The sequence below is a fragment of the Bidens hawaiensis genome, unplaced genomic scaffold (assembly GCF_021521415.1).
Source record: "Bidens hawaiensis isolate Kalapana, Puna unplaced genomic scaffold, B.hawaiensis_p1.1 tig00001206_1, whole genome shotgun sequence".
NCBI classification, from domain to species: domain Eukaryota; kingdom Viridiplantae; phylum Streptophyta; class Magnoliopsida; order Asterales; family Asteraceae; genus Bidens; species Bidens hawaiensis.
The window spans coordinates 3473485-3491822 of record NW_027491069.1 but is presented as its reverse complement, the minus strand read 5'-3'; the positions used below and the strand labels follow the sequence as shown (position 1 = coordinate 3491822).

Below are 18338 nucleotides of genomic sequence, written 5' to 3'. Positions count from 1 at the left end.
TGCCACTGAATATTCCAGTTGTTTTATTGAAAGAAATATATTTTGACATTTGGTGACAACAAACTAATTGCTGTTCAAATCCAACATGATATTGAACTCCAAATGATTAAACAATAATATTTCATAACTGCATCAAACTTTATCGGAGAGATAGTGTTGCAATTTCGTATGTAAGAGGTTGTGGCATCTACTTTAGGGCTTTAAATTCGCATCAACTTCAATCAAAAGTTTATTTCTTTGATCAAGTAGTAGTTGTAGTAGTAGTATACAAAACTGCAAATTTTGTATGTTTGCTTGAGTGAATAAAAAAAAACTTTTAACAAAGCATTTCTACAATTAAAAATTGTTTGAAAATCCTTCAAAATTTTTATGTTATATCAATATTTATTTAACAATCACCATTTGTTCTTGACCCCATGCTAGCTCTAAGACTCTTCAAAATATCTATGCACCTAGAAATAGGGGTGCAATAGAGTCGGGCTGCTCACGAGCTACTCGAAATCGGATCAATAAAAAGATCGAAACGAGCCGAACCCGAGTCTCAAATAAAGCTCGTTTAGTTATCGAGCCCAAGCTCGAGCCTTGTATGGAAGTTCGTTTAGGCTCGTAAAACCTTGTGTATTTTCAAGTTTTGCGTCTTTTGGACTTCTATGCATTAAAAACGAATATAAATTAACTAATTAATAGATAGCAAACGAGCCGAACCAAGCCTAAGCTTGAAAAAACGACTTACGAGAAGCTCAAGCTTTAGAAAAAAGAGCTAGAAACAAGCCTAGTCAAGCAAGGGCTCGGCTCGGCTCATTTACACCCCCGCCTATAAATACACATGCAAAATAAAATATTTTGATATTTTATACCAATGCAACCAAAACAACTTCGCAAAGCCAGATAATAATCACTAAAATGATAATGAAATACATTCATAGAGTCCATAAATGTAACCTAAGAGTCCGATATTTTCGATCGAAAATGAAAAATTCAAACGATAACGATAGTAATAGAACAAACAGTAGCAGTAGTAAGACTAATAATAACAACAGAAGAAGAACTAGAATCCGATCGTAAGCTATAAAATGAGTAGACGATTCATATTTCAAATTAACGATTACTAGTAATAATTATATTAAGGATTGCAAATGCACAGACTGTAAAAGCATACTCTCGATTGAATTGAAGGAGAGCGTGCAATGGAAAGCTTCTTCACAGAGAATGAATGATGGCAGTGGCAGGCAGCTTTATAGTCTCATCGCCTACATGGCCTGTGCGCCATTAGGGCGACCAGTACACATACCATGTATGGGCTTCTTTAATCCCAAAAGGAAACTATTATTAATTTTTAATCATGCAATATCAATAATTATTATTATTATTACTACTTTTAGTGTCATACTTTATTTATTATAGTATGTCAAACATTCAGATTATATCCCAACCTTTATTCCTAAACCAAAAATTACACTAAAACTCACTATATTTTCTCTCTCTATTTCAATTAAATAATATTTTTTATACCTTTTATCATTACATTTTCTTCTTTCTTCACTCACAACCACTTTCAAAATATATTAAAAAATTATAAGGGGTGAACAGTAGCTTTTCAAATATACAGAAAAATCACTAATTTTTCTAAAATATAAAAACTCTTCACTCACAACACCCCGAATCACTCTCTAAATTATAAAAACACCCCTCACATTAAATGAGGGGTTGGATGAGAATGCTCTTAGGCATGATTATAAATAGGGAATATCTCCTATAATATTAATCAATTTTAAAAGTGTTTTAATTAGATCAATCATGTATATTTTTTTTTAATTCGGGTCACTAAATCTTAAAATCGAATCTCATCATTTTTTTTTCTTTTTTTTTTGCGTCAAAAAAGAAATGGAGGATAAGATGTGGGGATTGAAATTTGCAATATATGTAATTAAATTTAAAAAAAATTTAAAAAAACGTTAATTATATTCAAATTTAAAAATAAAAAAAATCAACGTGCCACTCAGGGTCAACTTAAAAAAAAAGATAAAATGATTTTCCATATGAAACAAAAAAGAAAAGGGCTAAAAAAATCATGTTAAGATCTTTAATTTAATAAAATAAAAAAGTTGAATAACTTAATTAGAACATCTTTTAAAGTTGAGTGACCTAATTAAAACACTTTTGTTGGTTAATATTCTATAAAGTTGCCCTTATAAAATTTAAAAAGAAAGAGAGTGAGGGGGTCAATACAAATACTTAATATAGTTAAAATAGTAACATTAGTATAGTATTATACTATTATATAACTATGAGTAACCATTAACACAGCCTTAAAACTAGAATCGGCCATTTTTGTCAAGGTTTTAGTCACGAAATTAACAACGATCATTGGTGTACTTAGATTTTCTATTAAAAAGTTTCGAATTAGTGATGACAGAAAAATCAAATAAACTGAGATAACCAAATCAGATAATACCAATTGTTCAGTTAAACAAGTTTCTGGTAACCGAATTTGTAGTATAGTTTTGGTTATGGTTTTATGATTACTAAATAACTATAATATTGATAAGTTAACCAGAAACACAATTTATCCGAATTAAGCATATATTATTAGACCACTAGTTGTGGGGGCTTTAAAGGGGCGACAAAAGATGATGTGGCCCGGCCTTAACATCGCGGACACCGTGCTGAGACGGGTTAAGGCTCGGACAGTAAAAGGTGGGACTTTAAACGTGTTAACAGGGTGGCAAAGAAGAAATGGTGGGGGGCAAATTGTTTAACAAGGAAATGGTGAATGTCGTAATGGGGTTTTAAACCACAACACAATGTTAAAGCGGTGCGTTAGTTAAAGTTTCATTTTTTACATGACACTGATGTAGCGCTTTAAGTTAAGGTTTAAGGCCATATCACAATAAGTAGCCCTGTAAATAACATGAGCTAAGCCAGACCAATAAACATTGGCACATACCTACTATTAAATTATATTTAAATTATATCAAAAGTAATAATTAGAAAAAGAAAATATGGGGAAATGGGATGTGATGATACTCCCACCACTGTCATTTCACTTGATTATCAAATGGTTTCCAATCTGGGATTTCATTTTGGTTAAGCCCAACCCTAAAAAAGGTTGGGTACAGAATTCTCCACGTATTATATTGGGGAAATTATAAAATCCTAAACAAGTGCGAAAAAAAAAGGGGGTTTTAACCAACTTTTATTTATAGCCCTGCTTGCGGTGCGCACATATGATGTATATATGTGTGAACCCTCGGGTGGGCAAAAGTGAAATTGCACTAATTTTGACGTTATTTTACTAATCTCGTGAAAATAACGTTAAAAGTGACTGAAGGTTAATCAGGCATCATGTAGTGGCGTTGATAGCCGAAAGACAAGGGTACATGCACCGATCAGCCGGTGTCCCGATGATTGAGTGCTATGTGCCTTATGTCCAAGGCTTGATGCAAAACTACTATCGAGCCGGGGGTCTCACCGGAAGCAGCCTCTCTATCCTTATGGGGTAGAGGTAAGGCTGTCTACATCTTACCCTCCTCAGACCCTACTATAGCTTTGCTATTGGTGGGATATACTTAGAGATGTTCAAAACGGTTTGGGACTATGAACCGGAACCGGTTCCTAACAGGTTCCTATATTCAAAACCCCATTTTAAACCGGTTCCAGGCTCGAACCGGTTAGGGAACCGAACCGGTTCTCCCACCCTCGGACCCCTAACCTATCTAACCGGTTCCTGTACTGTAACCGGTTCCAACCGGTTATAGTGTAAAATTTTTTTTTTTTTTCGTTTTCCGTTTGCGATTTGGATTCTAAACTACGATTCGTATTTGTATAACATGAAAAATAAAAAAAACAATTAACATAAAATTCATTTTATTTACTTTAAGAAGTTCAAAAAAAAAAGGTTACATGTTTTAAAATCTTCAAAAACAAACTAACAAAACATTAAACTTATAAATATAAAGTTGTGACATATTATTTCTAGAAAAGCCTTCTTGTTCGTCGTAATTATTGAGCGGCGACTTCTTCCTCTGAATTACTTGTAGAAATGCCTTCTTGTTCGTCGTGCACTCGAACATCAAGTGGTGTTTCATCTTCGAGAGTGGTTACGTGTTGAATACGATCGATTGAGTCCAAGTGATCCTTTAAGCAAATGCACATCTCCACCGACTCCGAATTTAGTCTTGTTCTTCTCACCGATATTACCCTGCCACTAAGAGAAAAAGCGGATTCCGAAGCTACCGTAGAAGCTTGGACGGTTAGTAAATCACGGGCCATGGTGGCAAGAATCGGAAACTCGGTTTCCTTTACCTTCCACCAAGCCAAAACATCAAAAGTGCCATATTCCTCTTCGGATAAACCGGTAGAGTAATCATTTGCACTATACCTTCCTAGTTCGCTTGAAGGGGTGTTACCCCTTTGTTTTTTAGCCGTTACGTTGCGAACGGTGTTCATAAGGCTAATCATGGGATCTCGTACTCTAGTAGCACTTGAACTTGATGAAGACCCCCCCGGCATAGGCATGTGTATGTTTGACCCATATTTATTTAAATAAAAGTCATACATAAATTTAAAATTCAAGTTAAAATAATTTTTTGCCTCTGTTGAAAAGTTTGGGTCAACTTCATGCATATCTAAGGCTAAAAAAATTTCATCTATCACACATTCAACCCCCGTAACATTTAACATTGGGTTTAAAGCGGCGGCGCAAGTAAAAACCGGTGGCAATTCAAGAAAGTATTTTTTTAATTTAAACTTCATTGGTAATATGATGTTTGAAAACATTGGACTTTTATTTTCAAATTCTTTAAGATTGTTAACCATTAAAAATAACTCCGAAAGAACCAAGGGACTTGTTGGATAATACGTTCCCGATAGTTTCGTAGTTGATGTTTTAAAAACTTCAAGAAAAGTCGATAAGTCATTGATAATTTCCCATTTCTCATTTGAAAAGGGGATTGCCAAATCATTCTCGGCAAGACTAGAATGAAACATTTGTAAAGTTTCTCTTTGTTCCAAAGCACTTTGAAACATTATGCAAGTGGAATTTCATCGATGAGGTACATCCCAATTAGCTCCCAAAGCTTTTCTTCCCGTATCTTTACAAAATTTTCTATATTCCATTTGTCTTTTTTTACTTTTCTTAAAAACTTCATGTATCATTAGTCTAAAATCGTTTATAACCGATGTAACCTCATCCGAAGCAAGTCCGTCTTGCACGATTAAATTAATGATATGTGCAACACACCTTGAGTGAAAAAATACACCATTGCAAATCGGCGTATATTTTAATTTTAATTTATCAACCGCCGATGTATTATTCGACGCGTTATCAAATGCCATTGAAAATATTTTATTTTCTAGTTTATAAGTTTTTATAACATAATATAAAATTTCAAACAAATTATCTCCCGTATGTGGATACTCAAAGAGTTCGAAAGCAATGGTGCGTTTCATCATTTCCCACGATGACGGGTCTACCCAATGAGCGGTGACACAAAGATAAGATTCGGGTAGACCATGTGGAGCCGACCAAACATCACTAGTTAAGTTTATTCCCGTATTTATATTTTCAAAATATGCAATTAGTACCTCTTTGGCCTTCTTCCACAATTTTAAACAATAACGTTTAAGAGTATGACGACTTACGTGAGTGTATTGTGGTTGAAGCGTATCTCGAATCATGGCGGTTAAGCGAGGGTTGTCGAAGTGGCTAAACGGCAAAGCTTCTTGAATCACAAACTTCGCCATACGATCTTGAACTCGATCAATTTGGTATGTAAATATTCCGCCTTCACCATCCATTTGTGTTTGTTGCGAATCGACGTTCTTTTTCAACGCCTTGCAATACGGTTTTTCGATGTGTTTCTTCAAATTTGAATTCAAAAGTGGGTTTAAATAAACCCCACAAAACTTGCACCGAGCCTTCAATGAATGGTCACTCAATTCAACCAAATCCCAATTGCACCAAATCTCTTGATTACGATTATGAGGTACAATACGAATGAAACTTGGTTCGGCGTTGGAACCTTGATCAACCGATGATTGTGAGGCAGCCATAACAACAAATATAAATATAGAAGAAGAGAAAACAAGAGATTAGAGAACTCAAAACGTTGTAATAGCGTTTTTTTGTATTTTTTTGCGTTCGGGTTTGCGTTTTGAGTGTTGTGATGAACCCATGACACCAAATACCTATTTATACTAGTAGTGGGGTGCTTGGGGGAGCCAAAAAACGGCTATTTTTGACCGTTGGGTCAAAAAACGGCCAAAAAAACGATTTCCAACGGCTATACTCGATCCAACGGCTAGAACCGGTTAGGAACCGGTTCCGGTTCGGTTCCGGTTCCTACCCGCCCCCACTCAGAAATGCAAGAACCGGTCACGGATCATTGGGTTGAATCAGATAGGGTCCGGTTCCTACAAAAAACGGGTAGGAACCGGTTCGGTTCCGGTTCGGGTCCACCGGTTCGGTTCCAGGAACCGGTTTATTTGATCATCTCTAGATATACTGAGTACGATGATGATGATGATGAACCAACTTTTATTTAAAATAATAACCCGATCAATTGATTAGCCTAAATAGTCATTAGTGAATTTAAATAATTATTCATACTTTTCACTAGTGTATTTAAATAAAACAAATTAAGCAAATGAAGCTCAAATTCACTCTTAGATGATTGAGCATGATCAAATATTCAAATGGATATGAAATTATGAATAGTTGGTTTTAGATAGAGATGTTCAAAACGGTTTGGGACTAGGAACCGGAACCGGTTCCTAACCGGTTCCTATATTCAAAACCACCTTTTAAACCGGTTCCAAGCTCGAACCGGTTAGGGAACCGAACCGGTTCTCCCACCCTCGGACTCCTAACCTATCTAACCGGTTCTTACCGGTTCCTAACCCGGTTCCTGTACCGTAACCGGTCAAAAAACGGCTATTTTGACCCCAACGGTCAAAAAACGGCCAAAAAAACAGTTAGGAACCGGTTCCGGTTCCTACCCGCCCCCACTCAGAAATGCAAGAACCGGTCACGGATCATCGGGTTGAATCAGATAGGGTCCGGTTCCTACAAAAAACGGGTAGGAACCTGTTCGGGTCCAGGAACCGGTTTTGTTGATCATCTCTAGTTTTAGACAACAATAGTTGGATTGGTCATTTAAAAGATGAAATTGATAGTTGAGCATAGGCATGCGCAAACCGGTTAACCGCTTAGATCTGTTAGTCAGGTCGGTTTTTAAGCACAAAAACTCTAACCGATATAAATGGTTTCAGGTATAACCAAACCGGTTAACTATTAAAACAAAAAAAAAGGTTTTTTTAAAAAATAATAATTAAAAAATCTAATACCAGTTAACCGATATCTAGGCCAAAAATGTATAACTGTTTATAAACCCCCGGTTTTTTCTATGTATAAACCGGTTAGAAAAACACCGGTTAGAGAAACGGTTAGAATCCAATTAACCGGTTACGGTGTGCACTGTGCACCTCTGGTTGAATATCTTAATTGCAAATTGTGCTTAAAAAAGCACCCAGTTGAATTTGGGGTGACCATTAGATGCAGTCATACAACTATCACCAGGAAAAGAATAGCCATTTGGTAATATCTAAACTTTTCCACCAACTACAATTCAGCATAGATTTGAGCTAAATGTCACCAAAACAAATGCAAAATTAAACTGGAAAACTTTATAACTAATGACCACACTCGAAGCACAAATGTGGTCAAATTGTTATCCCAAAACGTTTAGAATTGAAACTGCATCTCCGGTGAATATCCCAGAGCATCTAAATGACCAGCCATAGCCTTGTTCATTGGTGGCGGTCCGCATCTTAGAACCTGCGTGTTCGGCAATATTATTCATTTTATATTTAGGGGGTGTTTGAGATTGCACATATTCAATAGCAAGTTAAAAAAAACAAATGATAAGTTAAAAGCATGTTTGAGACCATACCTTAATATCAGATGCGGGTGCAGGACAATGGGTTTGGATCATTTCTTTTGATACAAACCCAACACCACCTGTCCATTCCTCTGGTGGCTACAAAAGTATAAACAAAAAATTGTAACACATATGTATATGCAAATATGCAATGTGTATACGTGTACGTGTATGTGTATATGTGTATGTATGCATACATGTATGTGTGTATGTATATGTGTATCAGTGTATGTATGCATGTATTTATGTGTATGTATATGTATACAACTACACGTGTATGTTTACATGTATGTGGATGCTATATGTATGTATATGTAGACGCCCAATGAACAACAAGAACATACAAATAGCAAACAATAATCAAATTTATCTGAATACCTGGTTCAACACATAGTACACATGGAACCTATCAGGGTAATTAATTGCAAGTCCATCGATTTCTTCCTGAAAATTATTAAATAAGTCAATAATATTAATAAGTAACAACCCCTCTATTGTAACCGGATCCTTTTGTTCAATATATTAATTATTATTTTTAGTAACAACCATAACCGTTCATGGCGTCATGCAATAAAATTCTAAATGTGGACATATAGAAAACATAAATACTTACCTTAAGAAGGATGTCTTCATATGCAACATTAGCATAGATAAGATGCACCTCGGTCGTGTCTTTTGGGTTTTCTAATATAGCTCTAGCAACCTAATTAAAAATCACAAAATGAAACAAATAACTCTAATATATATTAGCAATAAGATTCACAAATGAATAAATACCTGAAACATCGGAGTGATTCCCGAGCCCCCAGCAATCATTCCAAAAGCTCTAACTTGGCCAGGTTGGTACTTGAAACGTCCCTAGGAAAAAGAACAATGATACAAACCAAGTATAAATAAAATAACTCATTATTGCTAACAATCTCAAAAGGCTGTACAAGATTAAAAGTATTATAACGATTGGGAAGTGAATGTACCTTAGGCCCCCTTACAGCCATATAGTCACCTTCACGCATTTCTCGGAAATGGTGGGACATTCGACCTTGTGGATACATCTATGCATTTAGTCATATACAGCATTAAAATTAAACGTTTATGTTAGATTGTTGAATCAACTTTGAACTTTGATGTGTACCTTAATAACCAACTCAAAATATCCCACATCAGTGTCTAAGGTGGTTGGGGTGTATGGCTTAATGACCTCTTCCCCTTGGCTGTCTTTACCCCTGAAGTGGAAAATAAGGTAAACGATATGAGGAACAAACACATTAACGCTTTTCACAGTGAAGTAGATGTAGAAAGCAGATAATAAAACCTGAAAGATAGTAACTTCTTGACTTTTGAAGTCATATTTTTCATGAATGAAAAATTGGTATGGGTTATTATAAAAGAGCATAGTTATTAAAAGCCCTCGCTTCTTGCGCCTAGGCCCATTTTTCAGGCGAGGCTCAATAAATGCGCTTCTAGTTCCTAGGCGCCGAGCGCTTCGGCATTGTCTATGCCAAGAACATGAGAGCATAAAAGCCGAGCAAAAAAAACGCAAGGGTTGCTATTGAAACTTAGATCTAGTAGAAGTCAAAAGGCATTATATTGATACATTTTGTTATTCAAGTTTTGGAATCACATTTGAATCTTGACTATTTTAAAACTTTTGGCACCAATTAGATGATATTAAATGTTATATAATAGCGTTTATTTGAAGAATGGTATTATTTTTCATATACATAATATGTTTTAAATGTTTTATTTAAGTGCGCTTATTTTTCCACAGGCCCTCGCTTTTTTTTCGCCTTGCGCCTAGGCCCAAGGCAAGGCCTATGCGCCTTGACTGCGCCTAACGCATTTGATAACTATGCAAAACAGAAAAGATAATTTCATATTTGAAATGCTTTTTGTGTAGTTTATTTTGATTAGGCATGCAAAACGAACACGAACAAGGCATGTTTGTGTTCATTAGTTAAACAACCAATCGAACATGAACAACGAACGGGGTTTTCTTGTTCATGTTCGCATGTGAAGAAAATGAGTGTGTTTGTGTTCGTTAATAGTATAAACGAACGCATGCATACGTAAATGAATGCATACGCTACGATTGAAAATAATTGAACATAGATGAACGAACATAAAAGGACATAACCGAGCAAACAGGCGAACACTAATCAAAAGTGAGCTTGAACAACAATTTGTTAGAATTAAGAACAATAAAACTAGACTAAATCTTGATGGATGATATTTTAATTTCATGAAACTAGACTAAACTACAATATGCATAAAAAATCTACATTGATGTATAAACGAATGTAAATGAACAAACTTATACAAGCCTAAACTAACGAATATAAACGAATGTAATTAAGCAAATGAACAAAAACAAACACTCGCAAGCATAAATGAACGAACAGAGCATGTGTCCATGTTTGTTCGTTTAATTAAATGAACAAAGCTTTTGTTTAGTAAATAAACAAACTTCCCGCTGAACTGCTGACACTTGACTTACATTTAGTTCGTTTACAAGCCTAATTTTGGTTATCTGTTTCCCTAAGATGTCAGAATTCGCATCAATTCTAAAGTCGGAAACTAACATGTCAAACATTAGAGGCAAAAGACGTGCATTTATCAGTTAATATGAAGCACTATAAACATACCTGCAACTTATGTGTTGCCCAATTGGAAGACCCAAAACTGAAGTAGGTGTAGGAAGTGCAAATCTAAACTTGGCCACGTTATGGCTAAGTTGTGTGCGCTTCAAAAGCTTGAATTCCTTAAAATTTTCAGGATTGACGCTCCCAGCTGACAATATATAATTTACACAATTCAGTTTTACCAAATTAAAAAATCATTAGAAACTAAAATTCAGAATATTATAGTTGCATAAGGTGCTGTTTATTTTTCAGAGGTAAAATGTTTGCAGCCTGCGAACCACATCTGCAGGCATCTGTATCAGAAGAGGTGGACCAAACCTCTGCAGTCTGCAAGAAGAAGACTGTTTGTTTTTTAACGTATGCAGACTGCTAAAATAAAACAGAAATTTTTAAATAAGTTGAAATTTAAATAAAAAAGTCATTTATCATCGAAATTTAAATAATAGTCAAATAACACTGAAATAATATTCAATAATTGGTGGTAGATGAGATATGATAAATAGAACACCATTGTTGTCATATGCTTTTACATCAATTGTACCTATAGTGTTATACACGAACCCAAGAAGTTTGCCATTTTGTAAACGAAGGTCTTTAACAACTTGATTCCATCCATCAGCAAACACAAAGTCTCCATCTTCAACTTTAATTCTTACTTCCCAGCTATGATGTTCATCAAAACACATTTTAAATACTCCAGCTTGAAGTTGGCCATCAAAGTAGGATTGCACTGCTTCTTTTGATATAGCCTGCCAAGAATGATCAATTATGACTTGCATTAACATGTTAATGAAAGTTAAATATAAAAATCTAAGTAATATTAAATACCCAAATGTCCTTCATGTCTTCTTGATTGTAGTATATTGAAGCTTGCCGATTAACAGTTTCCCAATACTGCTTACATGGACATCTAATGGTCCACTGCAGTTTATCTTCACTTTTAACAAATATAACGATTTCTTTACGAACAATATTTAACTCATTCATTATGTTATCCCATCCATTCACCATGCATTTTTCCCATATACTTGTAATGCAACGTTCCATTTGAAAAGGCTGTCATACTCAATGTTGATGGTACGAGGAAAAAGTTTGAAACTGCAACAATCAAGTCCTACCAACTTTGTTGGCAGTTCCTGCAATAATAATATAGGCTGCAATAACATATTAAAATATTTAACATATTAATAAATAAAAAGTATTTAAGATATGAAATTATTATAAAATGTACCAAAAGTGGATCTTAAGGATTTTCAACGACAAAGAAAGATTTTGTCATGCTCACACACTTTCAAACCGTGGTTGTGAAAAAAAAAACAAAGAATGCTATTTGACATCAAACAATAAAAGCTCACATAACGCAAATTCATTTCAATGTAAAAATCGTCTGGAAAATAAATGGATTATCACGTCAATTGTGTACAAATATTTGTTACAATCCTAAAAGAGATGAAATACATAAGCCTTAATTCCATACACATGTAAGACTTAACCGTCAATCATTTTTAGAATTTCATTAAAAAAACCTAAACAACATAAAAAACAATAATCCATCAGCAATCCATGTTCAATCAATTGACTAATTAATCTATTGAGGTTAAATGGACAAAGAAGCTTACCTTGTTGATAGATAATGGACAAGAAATAGTAGTACGGTTTTTGGCTTATGCTCGATTTCCGACGAAGGAGGCAGGGGTGGAGGAGGCAGGCAGCTACGACGCACCGGAGGTGGAGGAGGCAGGCAGCGGCGACGCACCGGAGGTAGAGGGGCAGGGGTGACGGGAATTGAGTTTTGGAGAAAGGGGGCTAGGGTTTGAGAGAGATGATGGAATGAAAAATTTTGAGAAGATGTCAGAAGATTTGAGAGGTGGGTGGCCCATGTCTGCACGAAAATGAGGGCGCGTTGACGTTTTTTAATGAAATGTCTTCCGGAAAACAAACAATCTGCAAACCTAAACGTCGGCGCAGACAAAAGAGGCCATGAAGATCTTTTGTGAAAAAACAAACGCCCCTTAAAAAAGGTCTGTGCGGCCTCCTTTCGCGCAAACATGAACCACCTACTTCTAACATCTTCTCAAATTCTTTCATTCCATCAGCTCTCTCAAACCCTAGCCCCCTTTTTTCAAAACTCAATTCCTGTCACCCCTGCCCCTTCCACCTACGGTGCGCCGCCGCCACCTGCCTCCTTCACCTCCGGCCAGCCGCCGCCATTATCTATCAACAAGGTAAGCTTCTTTTTCCATTTAACCTCGATTCTTTTTCCATTTAACCTCATTAATTAGTCAATTGATTGAACATGGAATGCTGATGGATTATTGTTTTTTATGTTGTTTAGGTTTTTAATGAGTTTCTAAAAACGATTGGCGGTTAAGTCTTACATGTGTATGGAATTACGGTTTATGTATTTCATCTCTTTTAGGATTGTAACAAATATTTATACACGATTGACGTGATAATCCATTTATTTACCAGACGATTTTCACATTGAAATGAATTTGCGTTATGTGAGCTTTTATTGTTTGATGTCAAATAACATTCTTTGTTTTTTTCACAGTCACGATTTGAAAGTGTGTGAGCATGTCAAAATCTTTCTTTGTCGTTGAAAATCCTGATCCACTTTTGGTACATTTTATAATAATTTCATATCATAAATACTTTTTATTTACTGATATGTTAAATATGTTATTGCAACCTATATTATTATTGCAGGAACTACCAACAAAGTTGGTAGGACTTGGTAAGCTGGCCGGAGGTGGAGGAGGCAGGGGCCGAAGGGGAGCGGCGGCTGCTAGCCGGAGGTGAAGGAGGCAGGCGGCGGCGCACCAGAGGTGGATGGGGCAAGGGGTGACGGAAATTGAGTTTTGAGAGAGCTGATGGAATGAAAAATTTTGAAAAGATGATAGAAGATTTGAGAAGTGGGTGGTCCATGTCTGCGCGAAAATGAGGGCGTGAAGACCTTTTTTAATGAAATGTCTTCCGGAAAACAAACAATCTGCAAACCTAACGTCTGCACGTGGTATGCGTGGCGCAGACAAAAGAGGTCAATAAAGATCTTTTGTGAAAAAACAAGCACCCCCTAAAAAAGGTCAGCGCTGCGTCTTTTTTGCGCAGACATGGACCACCTACTTCTCAAATCTTCTAACATCTCAAATTCTTTCATTCCATCAGCTTTCTCAAACCCTAGCCCCCTTTCTTCAAAACTCAATTCCTCGCATTCTTTGTTTTATTTTTTCACAGCCACGGTTTGAAAGTGTGTGAACATGACAAAATCTTTCTTTGTTGTTGAAAATCCTGAAGATCCACTTTTGGTATATTTTATAATAATTTCATATCTTAAATACTTTTTATTTACTGATATGTTAAATATTTTAATATGTTATTGCAACCTATATTATTATTGCAGGAACTGCCAACAAAGTTGGTAGGACTTGATGGTTGCAGTTTCAAACTTTTTCCTCATACCATTAACATTGAGCATGGCAACCTTTTCAAATGGAACATTGCATTACAAGTATATGGGAAAAAATGCGTGGTGAATGGACGGGATAACATAATGAATGAGTTAAATATTGTTCGTAAAGAAATCGTTATATTTGTTAAAAGTGAAGATGAACTACAGTGGACTATTAGATGTCCGTCTAAGCAGTATTAGGAAACTGTTAATCGACAAGCTTCAGCATACTACAATCAAGAAGACATGAAAGACATTTAGGTATTTAATATTACTTAAGTTTTTATATTTAGAGAAAATTACTATTTGCGTCCCTGTGGTTTTAGGACGGAGACACAATGAGTCCCCAAAAATTTTTTTGAACCGGTTGAGTCCCCGTGGTTTCAGAAACGAACAATTTGAGTCCCTGCCATTACTTAACTTTCAGGGTAAACTTTCATTTTACTAAAACCACAGGGACTCAAATTGTTCTTTTCTAAAACCACAAGGACTCAAATTGTTCGTTTCTGAAACCACGGGGACTCAACCAGTTCAAAAAAATTTTCGTGGACTCATTGTATCTCCGCCTTAAAACCACAGGGACACAACATTAATTTTCTCTTATATTTAAGTTTAATTAACATGTTAATGCAAGTCATAATGATCATTCTTGGCAGGCTATATCAAAAGACGCAGTGCAATCCTACTTTGATGGCCAACTTCAAGCTAGAGTATTTAAAATGTGTTTTGATGAACACCACAGCTGGGAAGTAAGAATTAAAGTTGAAGATGGAGACTTTGTGTTTGCTGATGGATGGAATCAAGTTGTTAAAGACCTTCGTTTACAAAATGGCAACCTTCTTGGGTTCGTGTATAACAAACACTATAGGTACAATTGATGTAAAAGCGTATGACAACAATGGTTTTCTACTTATCATATCCCATCTACCACCAATTATTGAATATTATTTCAGTGTTGTTTGACTATTATTTAAATTTCATTGTTGAATGACTTTTTTATTTAAATTTCAACTTATTTAAAAATTTCTGTTTTATTTTAGCAGTCTGCAGACGTTAAAAAACAAACCGTCTTCTTCTTGCAGACTGCAGAGGTTTGGTCCACCTCTTCTGCTACAGATGCGTGCAGATGTGGTCCGCAGACTGCAGACAATTACCTTTGAAAAAACAAGCAGCACCTTAATGAAATGTCTTCCAGAAAACAAACAATCTGCTAACCTAAACGTCTACGCGTGGTCTGCGCCGCGCAGACAAAAGAGACCATGAAGATCTTTTGTGAAAAAACAAACACCCCCTAAGAGCATTCTCATCCTATCCCCCAAAATATAAATATTGTGAGGGGAGTTTGTAAATTATAGGGTGGGGTTTTGAGTGGTTATGAGTGTAAATTATAGGGTGAAGTGAGAAAAAGTAGTGATTTTTTGTAAATTTGGGGACGACAAAGTTTGCCCTTATTTATTTTTTAATATTTGTTGAATTGATTGTGAGAAGAGGAGAGAGAAAACTAAAATGATAAAAGTATAAAAAATATTATTCAATTAAACAGGATAAAGAAATAGTGTTTTTAGTGTAATTATAGAGATGAGGATGGGGGATAGGTTGAGAATGCTCTAAGGCAGTTCGCTATGGGGCAGCCTTGGGGCGCGGAAGGCGCGACACACCGCCGGGGGCACGGGAAAGGGGGGCAGCGAAGGGGGCGGCTTTGGAACGATTGGTGCCTTTGGGTATAAATGGTGGGCCATATGTTTTTCTCTCTCCCTCCCTCTCATACACACACATACATATATATGTATATGTGTGTGTGTGTATTGGGGCGCTCAAAGGGCTTTAAACCACAGCAGGGCGTTATGAACAGCCTAAGACTTGAAGTTGTGTTATGATAAAAAAGCACCTTTGGTTTTCTTCAAGGAATAAAAGTAGGCTGCCGTGGCAACCACAGCAAGAATAGCAACAGCAAGGCTGACCTGGATTTCCTTTGTCCTCAAAAACTCCATTGCTGCAGTAAAAGTATGGAATTAGATTATTTTCTTATATACTGAGATTGATCTTATTATAAAGATAGTTGTCAAAAAAACAAAATCTTAATGGTATGATAATAGGCCCATATAAGTTATGTGACAAGACACAAACAAATGAAAATTTAAATAAAATAATTGTCATCACATGACACAAACAGATGAAAGAAACTACTGTAGCTATAAGTTATGTGATGCAATAATATTAGTTAACGTTGAGCTATTAAACAAGTTTGTAAAATGTAGGGCTGTAATCGACCTGAGCCGAGCCAGGGCAAGCTCGAACTTAAACGAGCTGGCTTGGCTCGTTAACTTTATCGAACTGAAAAATCAAGCTCGAGCTCGTAAATATTTTTATCTTTTATACTTTCATTTATTATTATTATTTTTTTCAGATATTTGTATATAAACGACAACAATTTAACTTTTAACATCAATTTATAAACTAGAAAGTTTATAACATTATGTGTTTTATATTTGTTCTTTTTTATGAGGTTTTAAAGCTCAAGTGGCGTAATATATGTATTTCTTTTTCTTATTTTGGTATGCTATTATTATATTTAAAATTTTAGGGTTTAATATGAGCGAGCTAACAAGCTCGGCTAATTTAGAAATCGAGCCGGTCGTATAGGTTCGAGCGAGCTTAAAACGAGCCACGAACTTTTTGAAGAGCCCTAGTAAAATGTAAGAATTAAGCAAGTGCAACCGCACGATATAATGTTAATGATTAGCACTTCTGTTTAGCTCTGTTTGCAGTAGTATAAATCGAAACAAACTATAAAAATAATTTTGAAGTTGTAAATTTGGTAATTCAAATAGGTGATTTGAAATGTGAATAGATATTTCAAGCAACGTTAAAGGCTAGAATGCAGTCAACTTGTATGGATCCGATGATTGCAGATGATAATCAGCAGCTAATAAAATATGAAAATGACGTAATGTAAGGTTAGGTTTACCTTGAAGTTATCGGATGGAGGAGTGATGCATCAGGAAGGAATAAAATTGATTGGATTGAATAAAAGAATACGGAAACGGAAGTGAAGAAACACTAGGTGACCCCGAGTAGATTATGGATAATCTGGGGGTTAAGTAATGTTTCCCACGAGGGTTAGGTCCGGCAGAGATGGTTATTCTGATGACCTGCAAAACAGACACCGTGAGCTCGTCACTGAGAAGGGGGGGTTCCTCCTTGTGACCACCCTCCGGCGTGAGAATCAGACTAGATTGCTCTGAATATAAGTGTATATAAAGAGAGATTGCTAGAGAAGATAAGATGCAAGATAATGATACCGTTCCAAGGTGTTGGAGTATTTATAGCCGAAGGTAGGTTTCCAAGCAGGTACAGCCAGCTGTATAATATTCCTTTTCCACCAACTGTAGGCTACGCACGTGCCATGCTGGTAGTTGGTGGGTAAGCAGCGGCTGATAGTGACATGGCCGGCTGTGTACTGTTCCTTTTCCACCAACTGCAGGCTATGTACGTGCCACGCAAGGGTTGGTGAGTAGGCAGCGGCTGATAGTGACATTTTGTACTAGAGCGTGCTCCTCGTACTGTTGTCGGTGAGCTGTCACCCTGTGATTGGTTCATGGGCCGCTCTGGTCAGATCTTGTCTATTTTGTCCATACATTGGCAGGTATAGTACAAAAGACCTTCCAGAAGCGTACGGACTGGCTCATTTGGGCGGGAGTGTTCCCGCCTTGCTCATTCCTTCAGGTGACATTACTGAATTATTGAGTTAGTGCCTTATGCGTGTAGCCTTGCTGTTAGTGCGGGTAGCCTTCCCTGATGGCTTGTATCCGCAGCTGCGGGAACAGGCGGAGTACTTCACCATTGGGAGGCTTTTCTTGCGGGAACAGCTGGCGTACTGCGCGTAAGGTCTTCATTTCTGAGCATGGTTGGTCCTGCGGAACCAGTTGGTCCTTGCGCAGACGTCCCTCTTCAAGGTGAGTCTTGCGGGTCCAACTGGGCTCTGCTGGGACCTACCTCTTCAAGTCCCCCTAGTCCAATGTTCTTCTCATGAATTGTTAATAAGTGAGGTGAACTTTTGGACTTAAGCAAGGGGTTTTGGAAAGGGTTTTTAGTTTTTTAAGGTTTTCCGTGGGGATTCTTCCCGCGGTTTTCCTATCCCTGCGGCTAAGTCTCTGCGTTCTTCGGTTAGCATAAGGTCTAACCGTCTTTCCGCATCATTGTCTTCTGGCTGAATCAAGACCCTTGGTGAGGGTAAACCAATTTCGACCGGGACCATGGCTTCAGTGCCATAAGTGAGGCTGAACGGGGTTTCTCCCGTACTTGCCT

At 36.6% G+C, this 18338-nt stretch overlaps 1 protein-coding gene across 1 annotated transcript; it reads right to left on the bottom strand.

The window, feature by feature from the left end:
- Positions 1 to 7744: 7744 nt before the first annotated feature.
- Positions 7745 to 17028, bottom strand: LOC143564912 (NADH--cytochrome b5 reductase 1-like). The gene is made up of 10 exons (XM_077052055.1): positions 16999 to 17028; positions 15919 to 16023; positions 10583 to 10727; positions 9073 to 9163; positions 8915 to 8992; positions 8718 to 8798; positions 8554 to 8643; positions 8319 to 8384; positions 7953 to 8039; positions 7745 to 7837 (listed from the first exon to the last, which is right to left on the bottom strand). The coding sequence occupies exons 2-10, from the start codon at positions 16019 to 16021 to the stop codon at positions 7745 to 7747; spliced, it is 834 nt and encodes a 277-aa protein (XP_076908170.1). The 5' UTR covers positions 16022 to 16023; positions 16999 to 17028.
- Positions 17029 to 18338: the final 1310 nt, after the last annotated feature.